Here is a 17718-nt window from a genome sequence, read left to right on the forward strand (position 1 = left end):
AAACGCAGATGCTCTGGGGCTCATGAAGGTGTGAAAAGTGAAGGAGGCTCAGGATTTAGCCCTCTTCATCTGCCAATGAGAGGAGCCCAGCAAAGGTGACACAGATGCACTCATCGTGACTCATTTCAGTGAGATGGGTTTCACCGACTTCCCTATTCTGAGTGGACCAAGGTCTCACAGAGGGAAGACAATTTACAAGGAAAGACCATGGTTAACATCTTTGATGGATGTGGTTAGTGCGTTCTCCTCCACAGTCTGCCAACTAAACAGAAGAAGTTCCCAGTTTATGAATTCTGAAACTAAGACAAGCCATTCACAGGTACAGGTGTTCTACAACTCAGCTGTATCATATATAGAACACTATAAATTCATTTTAAAAATAAAAATCAGCATAAGGGAAACCATCAAATTGACATGCTATTTTGATATATTGTTGTATTTACTATATTTGCTATATTGATAGCATTTGCTATTAGAAGCACACATTCATTTCATCGTTATTTGTCTAATTCCAATCCTAAATTCCTATAAAAGGGAGGCTTTTCAATAAATCATTCTCTGTGGCCTCAAGCACATGCTGTCTGTTATTTGATGATGAGACACATTCTCTCAACAAATGAGTTTAAAAGTAAATCATGTATTTATAATGAGTCCAATTTGAAATTCCTAATTGTGTTATGCTTAATATAGGCAATACAATGATGCTTTGTGTGTCTAGTGTTTTGTAATTCATGAAATGCTTTTACACACATCTCTTCTCACACACTCTGGACAGGGTAGCTCATTTTCAGATGAACAAACTTTTGTTGAGAAAGGCTTTCTCTTGTAAGGCAGCAGGGAAAGATGCGCCAGGACTAAAACCCAGACTTGCCCATCGCACTCTTTTCCCTACAGCTCACGGACTCTTACTCTCTCACGGGAGAAAGAACTCAGAGCAGTTTCTATACTTGGCATCTATCCAGCCATCCATTCTCATTTACTCAGGAAAGCCTGGGAAGCTTCAAGACTCAGAAATTTCTTTTGAGGCAGAAATTGTGGATTTTTTTTTCCTCCTGTATTTATTTATTTATTTATTTATTTTACTCTTTTTGGTGGGGGGAGGTAATTAGGCTTATTTATGTATTTATTTTTAGTGGAGGCACTGGGGATTGAACCCAGGACTTCATGCATGCTAAGCACACACTCTACCACTGAGCTATACCCTCCCCTCAGAAACTGCGGATTGCAGACACCATCAAGCTGACCAGCAATGTGTTCGTTCATCTGTTTATTTCCCAGGAATGTATTAACACCCATCCTCCACACCGGGATCTCATCTAGGCATTGGGAACCTGGGCATACACAATGCAGGATGTGCCCAGAGTCCCTAACATGAAGTTTAAATAATGCATACATGGGGTCTGCTGCTATTAGTTGGGTAACTGATTAAAATGCAACGCCAGATGCTATTAGCATCAAAGAAGATGGGACATGGGTCATGGAGATGAATCAAAGGAAAAGAAAAATAGTGGGAAGGTAGGGAAGAAGAGGAGCAGAGTGAAAAATAGGGAGAGACACGAAAGAGTGGTGGACCACAGAGGAGAAGGAAAGACAACGAAAGTGGGTGGGTGAGGAGAGGAAAGCTCCAATAAGAAAAGAAATGAAGGAAAAAGAAGCAACTAAGGAGCGTCAGCCCAGTGTACGGTAAGGTGCAATGACCAGTGGCTACAATGTAAAACACTGGCCTTACTGTCTGGTCACCAACAGGGTGAGCCTTCCCGCCACAGGGCTGTCAATCCTGAGTGACAAACAAAGGAAAGAGGGAACAGGCTACTCTAACAATAAAATAGAAATCAGACATGTGTCTGCAAAATGGGAAAAGGAGAGTACTGGAAAGCCTCAGTGAAGAGCTCCAGTTGTCCTTTTAACTCAACATCACACCAAGGCTCTGGAAAGGTAGGTCCCCTTCCTTTCAGCTGCCAATGAACATTAGTCACATGACACTTGGCATAATCCTCAGCGCAGAGACCCAACTACCCGAACTACTGATGTTTGTAGGTCATTTTCAACAAAATGATCCTAGGTGCTCCCATTTCTGGACAGTTACTCAAGAAAGATGAAAACGCTTTTCAGGAGAAAATGTCATCAGTTGGAAATGGTAGATATTTTAAAGCCTACCTGTTCACTTGGAAACGAGATCCATGAAAACCAAAGACCTGATAATGAAGATTCGGAAATATTTTAGGTAAGTTTTGAAACTTGATAATTCAGCACGGCCTATGCTTAAGACAACTTCATGATGTTGATGAAACTACATTCTGCTAGGAACGCTTGCCCAACTTCCCTGGGTGGCATCAAGGAAATCTAGAGTTGCTAGTTTTAAGTAAAATAAGAAACATGACCTAATGCCATTCACATGTTCCAACTTTTAGTGATCGTGAGGCAGCTTTTCATAGGATATGTAAAATACTTGATGGTTACAAGTAAAGTTGCCCGACAGGACCATTGTTATTTCTGTATTTGCCTGAGTGAAAAATGACTTCTGAGAAGGTGGTAGAAGTTCTTCTTTAGGTTCTTGATTGTTCGTTATGCTTCAACTAAAGTTGCTTTCTTTTGGTACAAACTACCACGTAGAAAATAAATAAGCTACAAGGACATATTATACAGCACAGAGAATACTGCCAATATTTTGTAATAACTATAAACGGGCCCCACCACCAACTATGGAAGCTTGAAAGGGTGTACTTTTCTCATCCCACTCTCCTCCCAGGTCCAAGCTAAACAGCATAACCAGTCATAGGCTTAGTACAGTCCTGGAACACTGGGGTAACCCAGAGGCACAGGGTCAACTGGTTTAAATATCACACCAGCACTGAGAGGCTGGAGATGCTGGTACCAATGGCAGCAGTGGCTTAAGCAGACCACTCCTGGGACAAGGTCTCAGCTGTACCCTTGTCCTCCCTGATTCCCGCCTAGGTCTCCAGCCTTCCCATCCAACTGTGAGGAAACTGATCCTCTTCTGATCAATTCCTTCTTGGCTTAAGTTAGCCAGAATAACTTTACATGGTTTCAACCAAGTTTCCTAATTATTAATGGAATAAGAAAGTTTCAATAATCTGATGTATCTCTGTATTAGCTGAAACTGTACTGTCTTGATATCAATGTAGCAAAAGTTTAAAATCTTGAATATATTGATTATATATTAATATTACACTAACAAAATACAATATGTTAATAAACTATTAATCAATCTTCTGATACCATTATATATTTTAGAAAGCTTTTCAATTTATGCAGCAATATAAGGGGTCTTAAATGCCAACAAGCACGTAACTAGGGCATGATGAACTCAGAAAATTACCCGTGGCTTTTCTGCTCCAAGGATCAATGAGGTTCCATTTAACTTCCAAGCAAACCTACATGTGGTCTCATGGGATCTGATCTCTCTCTTTTTTTTTAATTGAAGTACAGTTGATTTACAATGTTGTGTTAGTTTCAGGTATACAACAAAGGGATTCAGTTTATATGTATACACACAGACACATATATATACACATATAAATATATTCTTTTTCAGATCTTTTCCATTATAGGTTATTATAAGATATTGAATATAGTTCCCTGCTTTCCAAGAGATAAAACCCACATTATATGATTCGAAGATCAGCTTCAACTCCTACTCTATTGTTTCCTGCCACAGAAAATTTGGAGTTGATGGGTTTCATTTCTGACACATTTAAGGTCCCTCCCTTCCCCTGCATAACTAAGCCACAGTCTATAAACCCTCTCATTGTATTTTTCCTCTCAATTGAATTGTCAAGGCTGGAATAGTTCTTATGGAGGTGATTTTGGCTTAATCTATTCAGATCTTGATGAGGACAAAAGATTCAAATAGAATGAAATGTGAATGTTTTGATATGCTAATTGTGGGAGAAAAAAAAATCCACCTGCTTAAAACCTCACCAAATCTATGAATATATTTAAAAATCAAAAGAAATGAAAAAAAATAAACCAAATGAAGCCAACATCTTGAGAACAAGTCAGCAAGCCCTTTTTAGTCTCCACTGTAAAATAAACTCATTATTCTCGACTGATTTTTGATGATCAAGGCTCCAGAAAACACCTGCCCAACAGCTTCCCACAATCTCTCCCTTGTCCCAGGGCTGGCCCCACCAAGTCTTCATCAGAACAAGAGCAACCTGGTGAGGATTTACAGTGCTACAGGTGTTCAGTCTAAAGAGCTGTTTTCATTTGTTTGTTTTTTTGGGTGTTTTGTTGAAATCACATCCTTTTTGTGGTTTTGCATTTACAGCAGATGGCATTCATCTCATTTCATGCCCTTATATTTGCCAAACAGTTGGCAGTGCCTCCCTTCCCCATCCTGGCCAACCTCAATTTATAGAAATCTTACTGGTTCATAGAATCCAAAAACTTAGGGAAAGAGCAGGTTTTGAGACTCTTTATTAATGTGCTTTGAGATCCCTTTTCAAATAAAATCTGAGGGAACCCAATATCCAAAAGTTGAAAGCTGAACTATTCTAGGAGATGCCCTGCTCTCTCCTCCAACCCTTCTCCATCAACTCCCAAGGCTTGGGTACAATTTGAAAACCACTCATTTATTCAACTGCCCTCATTTAACTAAAGAAAAAATGGCTTACTTGACCAAGTCAACAGTAGACACCAAATAATATGAATGATCCAGATCTCCTGATTATTCTGGGACCACCATACTCAGTTTTCAGGTAACTTTCGGTAAATTAAAAAAAGACAACTTCTTCCATATGTAAAACCTAGAAATTAACAATGTGAGTGGGCTCTTCATTCAATTTCAACAAATAATTATTGTGGTTAATACTCAGCTGAAGTCAAATCTCCTGTGGTTATTATTTAGCATATATAGAAAGTCCGATGGTTTACAGAGGGGCCTTATAATCATTTCACTACGCTAAGTCTGGAAAGGCAGCCACTGTTGTTCCACAGGTACACCCTGGGAATGAAGATGCTTTCAGAAGTTGAAACAGCAATGTATATGAATGAGTCGCAATAGAGGCCTGTGCTTAAGACAATGGACCACTAGGAGAAGGGCTGAAGGGAACATCCAATTGAAAAGGCTTTAGTAACACAGAATAGAATCAGGAATAAGAAAGAGGAAGATCAAAACTACAAAGCTGGGGATAAAAAGAGGATTAGCTATAACAAGGCTAATATGACTCTTCCTTCAAAGAAGCAGAAATAATGCCAGGAATAAATCCATACTTCCCAGGAGACGGCGGGACGTGAGCTAAAGCATGAAGAACAAGGTGCAACAGGATCATAAATAAGAATTTGTGGCTTTAAAAACATGACACATTTTTAAAAACTGAAGTATAGTCAGTTATAATGTGTCGATTTCTGCTGTGCAGCATAATGTCCCAGTCATGCATATATATGTACACAAACATTTGTTTTCATATTCTTTTTCATTAAAGGTTATTATAAGATATTGAATATAGTTCCCTGTACAGAAGAAATGTGTTTTTCATTTATTTTTATATATAGTAGTTAATATTTCCAAGACATGACACATTTTAAAGATCTTGGTTAAAAAAAAAAAGTTTAGGCAAACTGAGAAATACAGACCTTTTAAAACAAGGGGATTTATTAGCTACTAAGGGGGAGAGTTGAGAAACCAGAAGACTGGATACAGATTTGAGATAGGACTTAATGAGATTTAATTAAAATGGACAGTTTTAAAAAGCTTAACACTTAGCCTACTTCTGAATCAGTGTGATTTGATTAGCAATTATTTTTTAATTATAACTTGCCTTTATTTTTTCTAAAACTTATTATTGTTGCCAAGATTTCTTTATTCTTTTTGTTTTTGGAATCATTTTGATGCAATTACTCCCAAGACACAATGTATATTTGAGCTGTGATAAAGGAAAATCAATTCTGAAGGCAGTAAGATATTTAAACAATGTAGATGTCCCCTCTGGAATATTCTAGAGGAATAAACTCTCTCACGACTCTGGCATGAAGTTAGGCATGCAGGTCACACATTAAGAAGCTCTGGCATGATGTTTACCTTGTCTACCTCTCTGATGGCCCTACTTTAACCTGTCTTCTGAAATGTGCTACGTATTTCCAGCAAAATCCATTTGTTGTGGCATCTCACTGCAATGCATTTATTCGCAAATACAGTTGTGCTGTCCAAGAGTCTCAGTTGCAGTGAAGGTGCTGGTAACCCAGAAGGGAAAAAAATCAGTTCTAAGCAAGGCCCTGCGCGGATGATGTATGACTTGCCAACAAGGTGTGGATCCCAGGACTGCAGGGGCAAAAGGAAGAGAGGCACCGAGGAGCCCATGCAGACATCAGTGTGTATCTCAGAGCCATGTGAAAAGGAGGGACAAGCCAAGTGCTATCAGATAGCTTCTGAAAAGCTGGAAAGGAGGAAGTGCTGTCTGGGTATGACCCTCAGGGATGGCTCCCTGAGCATGCTCTGTGTGAAAGGATGTGGTGAAAGATATCAGGAAGCTGTCGTGGCAGCCAATTTGGCTAATCTCTTCTTACTCATAGATTAACTCAGGCCACGTATCAGCCTTTTTTTTTACCCCCTTCTGACTTAGGCAATCTAAGTCAGCAAAACGAGTTAAATTCCACCAACTTTCACAAGATGGTAACTAGTTTCTGAAATGTCACTACCACACTCCTAAGAATGCAGATAACAGAGGACAAACTCTTTCAATGACACAGCCACCTGTCTGATGAGACAGCCTCTGATTCCCAGAGGCCACCCCCATCACCTCACTGCCCCTGGCTCCACAGGACAAAAGAGAATCTGTAACTGCAGCCCATGGGTGGGGGGAGGGGGGAGAAGTTAAATACACTGTAAACGGAACATGGTTCTTAGCCTCATCTGTGGCACTGGGCCACCCTTGCCTGAAAAGGTGGCTTTGTTCTGGGAGAGGGGAGTCTTGGGAGCAAGACTAAAAGCTTTTATTGGTCTAATCAAGAAAAATAAAATGGGGACAGCAGTCCCAGGGGACATTCTGCTCAATTACCTTCAAGTTGGAAGCCTGTCTGTAAATTTAAACTTGCGAGAACATGTGACCATCCCTTTCCAGGTCTAAAAAAGATGTGTAAATAAACGCTGACATAACCCTGCTATCAGGCTGTTTTGTTTGATGACTACTGAAATAATAATAATCATTATGGAAAAATGTGGAAAAGACAGTAAAGGATGAAGAAAAAAATAACATTTACCCCAAATCAACTTAAGCATCCAGGGAAATCACTATTCATATTTATTCTATAGCTTTCCATCTTATTTATATCCCATCTTCCATTGATTCTAAGATGCAAGTTTCCCCCACAAATCCTGAAACTGGGACATATCTTACAATCAGTGGTATCTTTGATTGACAGCATTTTTCATTCTTAACGGAGCATAAAATTTAAAACCAATCGTGTGTTAGAAGTGATAAAATTTGTATGAGTGTGTGTACTTGTGTTTTTTACATAGTTAAGATCATGCTGTTAATATACTCTTTTAAACCACAAGAGTTTGCATTTTACCGGAGTTCACAGCTTAATATAGCTCTAGAAAGGATTAAATCTCTATTTTGAGCAAATCTGACACTCAGAATCAGTAAGCAAAATATAGAGAGACATAGAAAGAGACTGGAAAATTGTCGCCTTCAATGAGAAAACAGAGTTTGAAACAAAGGACAACAATAGAATATGGATATCTACGTGTCTGTTAGTGACCGTTGGCTTCCCTGATCGCAGTGGAGTCCCACTGTCCTCTGAGCAGCTGGGTTCAGAAGGCCCGGGGCTGAGGGAAGGGTGCTGGAGTAGAGACTAATGACATAACACAGGACACTGCTCAAGCCAATTCCATCAAGAACAACCTAGAAATCCCTGCACTTTCTGCTACCCGGCCATTTGTGCCCGCTCCCTGTGCCTGTACCATTCCATCACTTGCTAACGCCCTGCCTCCCTGCGCTGCTCACCCTCCGACTGTGTGCCCTCCAAGTGTGGTTGTAGGGAATGCCAGTTGCCGGGCAGCCAGTGCTCAAGAGCAGGTGGGCAGAACGCAGGCCTGGGATGGAGGAGACCCAAGCTGGGTCCCGGCTTTCTGAGGCTTGGGGGCCTCAGTTATAAAATGAGGAATGGGCTCAGTGAAAAATTTTCCAGGACACCTCATGCTGGCCATCAGCCCTCCAGGGCAGCAGGAGGAGGGTAGGATGCGGGCTACTTAAAATAAAGCAACACCTTATCCCTTTGTTTTTAGACATCATATTGATTTTCATTTCCAGCAGCACGCATGAGGGTTTTTTGTTGGCTTTTATATTTTTCAGATCAGGGCAGGGATTAGGAAGCATGGGAGACTATGCTAAATGTGGAAGAATCGGCACAATGTTCTCTTGAGTTTCTTCTAGCATTAAAATTCAAATGACTCCCTAAGCTAACAGGGTTCATTGGTGACACCCACGAGCACACCCAGGGACCGTCCCCAACAAGGTGCTCATCAATCTCTTTCCTCCCATGGAGTCAGGCAACACCTCAAGAAGAAAGGAGGCCTTTACTCCAACAGGACCTGGCAGGGAGCTCAGTAAGGCTACTCGGGGTCGAAGAGCATTAAGGCATAATAGTGACGTCTGTCTTCATTTTTTCCTAATCAAATTTATAGTTTATTTCATTGTCAACACACAATAAGGAATATATTATTAATTTATTTCTCCCATTTTTCCCTTTCAATTGTTCATTCTATCTTGGAAACAAAAACACATAACAAAGGAAACCTTCCTGTGTGCAGAGCACGTGTGCTTCCTTCCTTCAGAAGTGCTTGTTCATTCTCACAGGCTTTGGAGCGGGTTGCATGCAGGGCTGTCTTTAGTTGCCTGACGGCGGGACAGGGTGTGGGTAAGAACTCAGGGCTAAGGAAGTAAGGCAGTCCTAGAGGCCTGGCCTAACAGAGACCACACGCAGGTGTGATTAGGCATCAGTGGGGGACGTTCCGGACACAGGCAGGAGAGGAAATCTAATTGCCTATACTGTCACGAAATACCATGGGTTTCCAAATCCAGAGCTGGGACCCGGCCCTGCTCCAACTCTGGTGAACTCTTCCAGGCAGAAGTTCCTTCTAAGGCCTGCTCAGAGCCAGCCAGTGGCCTTCTCCCAGCAGTCTCATCTTCACACCTGGCTGACATTAAAGGGCCTGTCCCCTTGGCTGTGGCCTTGGGAGGGCAGAGAGTCTCCTGATCCACTCCAGGCAGCCTCGGGCTTGCCCGCAAAGTGCCAGGGAACTGTCAGCCTCAAATCACCTGCTTTCCTTTTGCCTCTGTCCCCTTCCCATCCCTGTCCACCCCAACCCCCAGAAGGTCTCCCCTGTAACAACTCTCATCTGTGCCCCTTGGCACCGGCCAACAATCCCCCTGAGGAGGACAGAGAGAAGAGGATGAAAGACGGAGAACAGAGTTTGGCTTAGCGCCTAGGAGAGAAGAGGTCCTGGAGAGACAGGTTAAACACAGAACAGAAGGAATCATGAGATCTTATGTAAGAAGGAGCAGAATTTAACAATTAATTAGCTTTGTGAGACAGTGAGTCAAAACTAGATCCTGGGGATGGGAGAAGAGCCTGCTGTTTCTGAAGAAGAGACAGCAGGGCCTGGGGGAGAACTCAAGCAGGAAGCCGCTCTGAGGGTGTGTCAGGGCTGGTCTGAGTCCCGGGGTCTGTAGCTGATGAACTAGTTTTTACCAGGAGGAAGGATAAGGCCGCCCTCTGCCCAGACAGATCAGAGGGGCGTGGTGGGGTAAATGCAATCACAGCTGTAAAGCCACAGGGCTTTCAAGGGAAAACCCTCACAACAGATAAACCTCAGCCTTAGCTTCGTTAAATCTGGCCCTGGTCTGTGTCCTCACAGTCTTTTATCCCAACAGCCCTGCAGAGAAGCTGACAGCTCATTAAATGTTTCTCACTTGCTCCTCTTGGTCCTCAGAGACTTTGCTCCCTCAGCCAACATCGAATCTGTGCACAAGCCCCGCACATGAAGGCCCAGGCTGCACACACAGGACGTGACACTGGGTCCAAGGGTCTTTCTTAGGGAGTCAGGGGCAGAGTGGGGCCGAGTCGCCAAACCTCACCAATCAATCCCTTTGCTAAGTTTCCTGAGCAGCACAGGATGACTCTGGTGCTGGTACGAAGAGGCATTTCCAGGCACCACCTGTGAGCCGGCCTCTGTTCTGGTCCTCTGATCTGAAGGTAGGAGCAGAATGCCAGGCAGCAGCCCACTTTCCAAGAGACAGCCAAATGCTTTCACGAGGAACTCACGGCCTCAGGATTAGAGCAGCAAGGGTGCACAGGGATTCCCTTTCAGAGCGCAGGGAACTCTTGAACAGTCAGGGGCACCCAGGGGACTAGACCCTGGTGCCACTGCTCCACCGTGGCTGTCTTTCTGCTCCAGCCTCCTCCTCCACCTCCCCAAAGAGCTCCTGTCATGAACCTCACTCCCTCCCCTCACCTCTTTGCTTCTCCATTCTCAGCTTTTCCCTCTTTGCAGGGTCCCACTCCAGTAGTGCTTTCTGGTAAAGGTACCCCTACTTTACCCAAAAGTGCAGCCTGAAACCAAGGAATGAAAGGCACACGGTGGCAGGGAAATGGGTGGCTTATTACCTCCCATCCCCCGTGATTTCATAAGGGCTCACTGTTGCCCGTCTGATTCAGGAATTCTACTTGGAAATACTTGTGAAGCGTGCAGTTTCCTACACGTCCAAAGGCAACAAAACACGCCCTTACAGACATTCTGCACTTCTCATCTTTCATCACCTCCTCGGTGATACCACCTTGGATCACTGGGCAGAACTGGGGCTTCTCCTTGCCTCACCTGCCCCCTCCTGCAGTGTGACTGTGATCCCAAGGGCTGTGACCTCTCACATCTACAACTGTCCCCTGCACTAGCCTCCAAGCAACCAAAAAGCAGGGACGTCTGCTTTTCTCACTTGTATTCTTAGCATCTAGGCCAGGCACTCAATAACATCTGGGGAGAGAAAGAATGAACCCAGACTACCTGAGAAGTGGTACAGACTGCTGGTTAAGAGCTCAAGCACCCGGACTGGAACCCCAGTGCTGATACTTATGACCAGCATAAGCCTCAGTTTCCTCATCAGTAAAATGGGATAACAGGCATACCTAACCTCCAAGGGATAATATGAAGGTTAAGTAAGATGGTGTAAGTGGAAGCCTGAGAACTGATCAGATCGAGGGTAAGACGGTAGGAGGTGGGAGGCGATCACAGGCTTGGTTCATATTCTAGCAGTTGCCAGGTGATTCCTGAGAATTTAGAAAACATAACCACCCATTTGGTGTGGAGGTTGACTAAGCACCGTCGGGATAGGATTATGTCCATCTAAATGCCAAAGAGGAACCCACGTGGAGTGCCCCAGCGGCTGAGGACCTGGGAGGAGGCAGCCTCTGGCGGCTTCAGACGGCAGCACAGAAATTGAAATCACAAATCTATTAGAAAAGTTCAAATGGGAAGCTGTCTCTCTATTTGTCTCGCCTTCCAACTGTCACCGAGCTGTCAGGAACTAAAGCGTTCAGACTCTGAATCCCTTTTGCTTTCAGTATGTAAGTCTCCAATCCACCCTCCTCCCCTTGCTCTCACCTCGCCGTGCAGCCCACAAGATTCCTCCCACACATCTCTGCCAAGACTAATTCATGTTCCTCAGATACTCCTACTGCCAGTTTTCCTTTTCATAGAACTAGTGGCTGAAATCACTTCTAATGTTTCATAAAGCAAACAATCCTAGGAAGACTGGGTTGGGGGTAAAGGGAGAAAAACCAAATACATCACAGAACAGCCTTAATAAAGGATTTTTATACTTCAAGTTTCCCTGTAATTTTCACATCAGGCATTGTCTTTGTAATTTGGAAGTTAAGTGAATGAAAGGAGGGCTCCTCCACAGCCATGCTCCCAAGCAGACCACCAGCTGACATCACAGAGGCAGCCCTCAGAGCTGCAAAACCAGATGCAAATACAGAGCTCTAAAGATAATTGTGGCAGGCACAGCTCACTGGCCATCCCAGCACCCATTTCCCATCCTCCTCCCACAACCATCTTGCCTATAGAAGCTAGAAAGCCCCAGACTTCTTTCCTAGTCTCCTTTGAAGCTGGGGGTAGTCACATGACACAACTGGGGCTAATAGAACATCAGTGGAATTTTGCTGGGAGTTTGTGGGAAAGTTCTCGCTTTCCAGTCACTCACATTGCCTCTTCTGCTTCTTTCTGTCTTGAGTGAAAATGTGATGTCTGTGCTGCAGCAGCCATCTTGCAACCATGAGGTGACAGGAAGGAAGAAAAGGCCAAGAGAACCACGGAGATGCCAGCTCGGAGCCCTATCCCAGTTCGGTCTCAGCAAATGGGATTTCTTATGTGGGAAAAGTAACTTTCCATCTGTTAAGCCACCATAACTTGGGTTTTTAGTTACTTGCAGGTAAAAGCATTATTGATTCAATATCTCACCTTTATCTATACAGCAGGCCATCATCATTAATGCAACACTATTACTGCCATACCAAGTTTTAGATTAGATGTTCTACCTCATTTGATCTTCTTTGAAGTTTTGGACTCATTTATCCAAGCATCAATTATTTTTACATCTCTATGCAAATGACTCATGGCCAGTGCAATCTCAGAAAGGGTCAGAACTATGTCCCTTCCAGGACTCCTTATCCCAGGGAGCAGCTTAATCATTCACTAGGGTCCAAGTCAGAGTCTTTTTCGATGACACCATCTCCAACATGCTCTCATCCAATATCACCAAGTTCTATAGATTTCACCATCTGAATATTTTTCTAACCTACTCATTTCTTTCCATTACCACCAAAGTCTAAGTTATGCAGGCCTGGACCATTGCAATAGCCTTCTAACTGGTCTCTCTGTATCCACACTTGCTCTTTCCACAGTGAATTTGTAAAAACACAAAACTGACCATGTTATTCCCTTCCTTAGGATCATTTAATGGTTTCTCATGGCTCCCATGATAAAGTACAAATTTCTTAAGACCTAAAAGGTGTTGCCTGATCTGACCCCCACCCACCTCTTCAGCTTCTCTTCAGCCTCTCCAGCTCTATGTTGAGTCTCTCCTCTAGGCTCTCTCAGTTTTAGCTATACTGTCATTATTTCAGCTTCTCAAACTTGTCATATACCTTTCTGTTTTCAAGGTATCACTCGTTATGTTCCCTATATGGAGGGAGGGGCTCCCCTATAGCTTTATGGCCCACTTAACCCTTATTCATCCCTCTGCAGCCCAAATAATAAATTTTCCATGTCAGATTTGTACTTTTCTGTTCTAGATTCCAGTTTTTAAAAAAAATTGTTTCCATTTCTTCTCAGAGGTTCCCCATCTGTTCACTCATTATGACCATCCTTCCCTTTAAGTCCCAGACCATTTACATATAGATGCCTCTAGCTTTATCTCCTAATTCCAAAAGCTGGGTTATCTCAGGAGCTATTTTTATTGGGCTGCCCTCCGTCCCTTTCTCCCCCTTTATTATGGGTCACAATTTCCTGATTCTTGGAAGTCTAGTAATTTTTTTATTATATGTTGGATATCACAGATGAAACCAACTTGAAGGAGCCTGGATTATGTTGTTTCCCTTTAAAGGTGTTGAGTTTTGTCCTGAAAGTTCTTCTTGAAACTGTAAGGCTTGCTTTTATTTTTTATTAAGGTGAGTCATTTTGATTTTGTTCTTGGCCAGAGGGTTTCATCCACACTTGTAATATATAGCCTTTTTGGGGTCCCAATTGCATACTTCTGGCTGGGCCATAACTCTGAGGTCTCAGAGCACTGTGCAGCCCCCTGGTATTTCTGTTCTCCTCTCAATCCTATTGCAAACATTTTCTATTAGGCCTTATGGAGTCTTGCTTTGTGCATGTACAGCCCTCAGCCAAGGACCTGAAGTGAACATAGGTATCTGCCCACCTCTACCACTCCTACGCCACTCCCTGTTCTCCTGATTTTCAGGGCAAACCAAGTGCTGACCTCCAAAGACAGCTTTTTCAATAATTCTGCACTGGAGTTCAGCAAGAACCAGGCAAGTCACCATGGTAACTAACCACTTCTGCTGAACAGTTGAAAATTCCCAGCTGACAGTTTAAAGAATAATGCCACTCAGGTTATTACATTTCCAATTAGAGGCAGAGGTCAAAACAAAAGCTAATTAGGTGGCCTTTCCACCAATGCCTATTAGAGAATCATCTGACAGGTCCTTGAAGTGACCTGACATCCTTCCTGGTAATGCGGTGGACCCCAGCTCTCAGGAGATAGGGGCTCCCACTGCCTGCGATGTTAGAGAAAGCAATGTTCTCAGCTTTCTTCTCGTTCAGTCTCTCAGTATTACTAGTGTGCTTCAAAGGAGCAAAGCACTATGTTAACAAGTTCTAAATGAGTAGTTTTCTAAATCCATATGCTATTCTCTGCTACATTGTGAATAAATTATAATGCGAAAACAGCCTCATTTAAGACATGTCTTTTGAGTGAGGGAACTAGAGGTCATACAGCCATATGGCACTGGTATTGTGAGCTGGTGTTCTGCAGTTCTAATTCAGCAGAGTTTTGTAGTGATCCGAGGTTATTTATAACTTTGTGCTTTCTTTGCATATAAGAACAGTATTGGACCCGACCCAAAGTGCATTTCAGCCCACTACCCTATTTCTGACGGACCAAGCCCCGGGCTACTTTGGAAGAATACAACTATCCTTCTTATGGTGACCACCACAGGGGAGAACTACCATGACATACCGTCAGTAGCCCTTCATGATGCTTTTACTTTTCAGATCCTGTTTACTTCCAGTCTTATGCTAATTCAGAGATTACCAAATTGCCATGGGAAATGCTCCTGATTTGCTCTAATCACTTTTCTCTGGAGTTTTAGGGAGTGATCCTTCAATTCCATGTCCTGAAACTTGGTAAGTTCAAAGAATACTTTGCAGAGTGGTTCTAGTATACACAGAACAGGTTATTTTGCCCAGGCTATTAGTGATTTAATAAGAAAGCTCCCTCTTTCAATGGTTGGTTTTGCCTTGAATTCCTGAAAATACAAAGAGCAGGAAGGCACCTTAAAGACCACTTGGTCCCACTGTCTCCTTTTACTGATGAGGAAACTGAGGTGCAGGAACTCGCACCAGTTTACACTGTTAATCGGAGACACAAGAAGGGATAAAGTCCAAAGCTTTGGTTCCTGGCTTAGTTCATGGAGACTGCCATCAGTCCTTTTAGATGGTCTTCTCTGGACCTTCTGAAATGTCATTCTGTCTTTCTGGGGTCTTACTAGAACTACACAGACGAAGATACTTTTCTCCTTTCTAGCTTTATTGCTGATATAATCGCAGATAAAGATGAATGTTTTTTGCCTCCATGGCAGTACAATGATTGTTGAAAGGTGATGCAACCAGATACAAACAATGGCCTACAGTGACCTCCAGGTGCTACTCTTGATTTCCAACTGAAAGACCTAAAAACCATCACCCTCCAGTGAGTGACCCAGTGAGTAACCGTGAGGTTCACTTGTTTGCTGTCTGCACACGCACAGCTCTAACAGCCCTTCCTAGGGTTCACCTCCATCAGTGAGGTTCCCCAATACCCAGAAGACCTTGGTGTTGCCTCCCAACACGTATGCATTACTGGGGAGCCTCCAGGCTGACACTCACCTTTGCATAAGCAGTTGTCTTAATAAACCACTGTCTGAGGTACTTCTGTTCCACCTTGGCTCCAGAACGCCACGAACAGCCTTGTTCATCCACCTGCTCATTGGCAAGCACTGTTTGATCCACTGGGTCCCAGTTAACCAAGGCCTGTTAAAATTCATGAAACAAAATGATGCAAGCTGGTGAGCAGATTGAATAGGGTCACTCTGAGGTTCCTTACATGTGAGAGGGTCTGCAAATGCAGTGTCTCTGCTCTGAGACTTGAGGGCATCTCCTTGGAGCATCACTTGGCAAGGAAACCACTAGCAAGCTGTAAAAAAAGAATGTAAACTGCCTCTGAGCTCTCCTTGTATTAGAACAGGCTTGGGAAGGAAGGCGGTAAGCATGTGTCCAACTCAGGTTTGGTATCTGCTTGTATGAAAAGATGAACCTGCAGGTTGGAAATCTTAGTATACAGAGGAAAAGAAGAAAAAAATGATACCTAGAACTTAGCAGTATTGGGTTATTTTAGGGGGAAAATATATTTACTTTTATATAAATAGCTAACACTTATTGAGTGATTACCACATGTTAGACACTGGGCTAAGTGCTTTACTAACATTGGCTCATCTAAACCTCACAACAATCTCTTGAGGTAAGAATATTATTATCCCTGCATTGCAGAGGAGGAAATTAAGGAACAGAGAGATTAAATAACTTGCCTAAGGTCACACAGTCAGTGAGTGACAGAGACAGGGCAGGAACTCAGGTCTCTAGGAACTGTAAACATTTTTGCAATTTTTTAAAACTTCTGTTTAAATTAAGGTACAACATACATAAATTAGTGTGGCTAAATCTTAAGTATACAGCTCAGTCAATTTTTACCATCACTCTTATCAAGACATAGAACGTTCCCAGCACCCCAGAAAATTCTGTTGTGCCTTCTCCCAGTAACATCTGCCCCACAAAAGGTAATAATATTCTGAGATCTGTATAGATTTATTTGGCTGACAGAACTTGTAGTCTCAATCATGAGGAAGTTTCTCTCCATAGAATTCTAATTCACTTCTATTCTCACTTAAAATAAATACCTCTGCCATCTACAGTCACTCCTTTATAATGTTTAGGTACAACTCAGTACAAAGAAGGCAATGAATACACAGATGTGTTTGGGCAGCAAAATACACATGGTTTTTAAAAATTTTGCTAAGCAATTCTAATGAATGATTACGGCTTAATGTTGTCCATTTGCTTCTCCAAATCCTTCCTCCCACCCATCCTGTACCCCAGGAAGCTGACTCCTGTGCCTGCGATAACCAGGACCTTGCCCTCTGGCTGGGTTCAACCAATGAGAGGCACTCTGGCTTCTTCCCAGGTGGGCACGGCCCCCGTTGGGAAGGGCTCTCTTACAGCTTCAGCCACAGCTCCCCCAGTTCCAGTATCGGCTCCCTGATGTTGCCCCTGCCGCCTGGGGTGGAAAAGGTTTCCCTCTGGTGCCACTGCCAGGTGGCCTGACTATCCCTTGTGGGTTTCTCTAAACTGCTCAGAAACGGTCTTTTCATTACATTTTCTTCAGTGACTGCTCTTGGGTAAGCCCTCTACTTCCTGCTGGGACCCTGACTGATGCAGAGACATAACTAAAAATTACATAAAAAGCAGGAGTGGAGGAGAGGCTAACCCATCTATGGGTTGTGATTTTACAACAAAAAAGTAGTACATCCACTGAAAAACGTAAGCCTATGAAGCCTAGTGTTGGAGCAGGAAAGACACGCACTGAATGATCTCCTCGCCCTTGCTTATTCTAGCGCCCCCGCTCATTCTAGCGCCCCCCTAAATCCTTGAATCCATAAATACAGAGACACAAAATACAGGACAAATTACCTTAGACCTAAAAACTTGAGGTTAATAAACCAAGGGTGACTGACTCTCCTATTATCACTGCCTGTATTAGGGGATGGGGGAGGGGTACCACTTAAAATGAAAGAAAAAAAGAAAAGGTCAAGTATTGTTTAGTAGCAAGGACAGCTTCTTCAAGAAGCACTCCCCCCCTGCCCCAAATCTATGCTCAAATA

At 43.1% G+C, this 17718-nt stretch overlaps 1 protein-coding gene across 2 annotated transcripts in view; it reads right to left on the bottom strand.

Moving 5' to 3' along the window:
• Positions 1-17718, bottom strand: part of LARS2 (leucyl-tRNA synthetase 2, mitochondrial) — a 132485-nt gene that overhangs the window by 60844 nt on the left and 53923 nt on the right. For both annotated transcript variants that reach the window (XM_010945946.3, XM_045509851.2), the window contains exon 7: positions 15671-15814. In XM_010945946.3, the coding sequence (XP_010944248.1) occupies positions 15671-15814 (144 nt within the window). The remainder of the gene's footprint in view (positions 1-15670; positions 15815-17718) is intronic.

Source organism: Camelus bactrianus, chromosome 17 (genome assembly GCF_048773025.1).
Source record: "Camelus bactrianus isolate YW-2024 breed Bactrian camel chromosome 17, ASM4877302v1, whole genome shotgun sequence".
Taxonomy (NCBI): Eukaryota; Metazoa; Chordata; class Mammalia; order Artiodactyla; family Camelidae; genus Camelus; species Camelus bactrianus.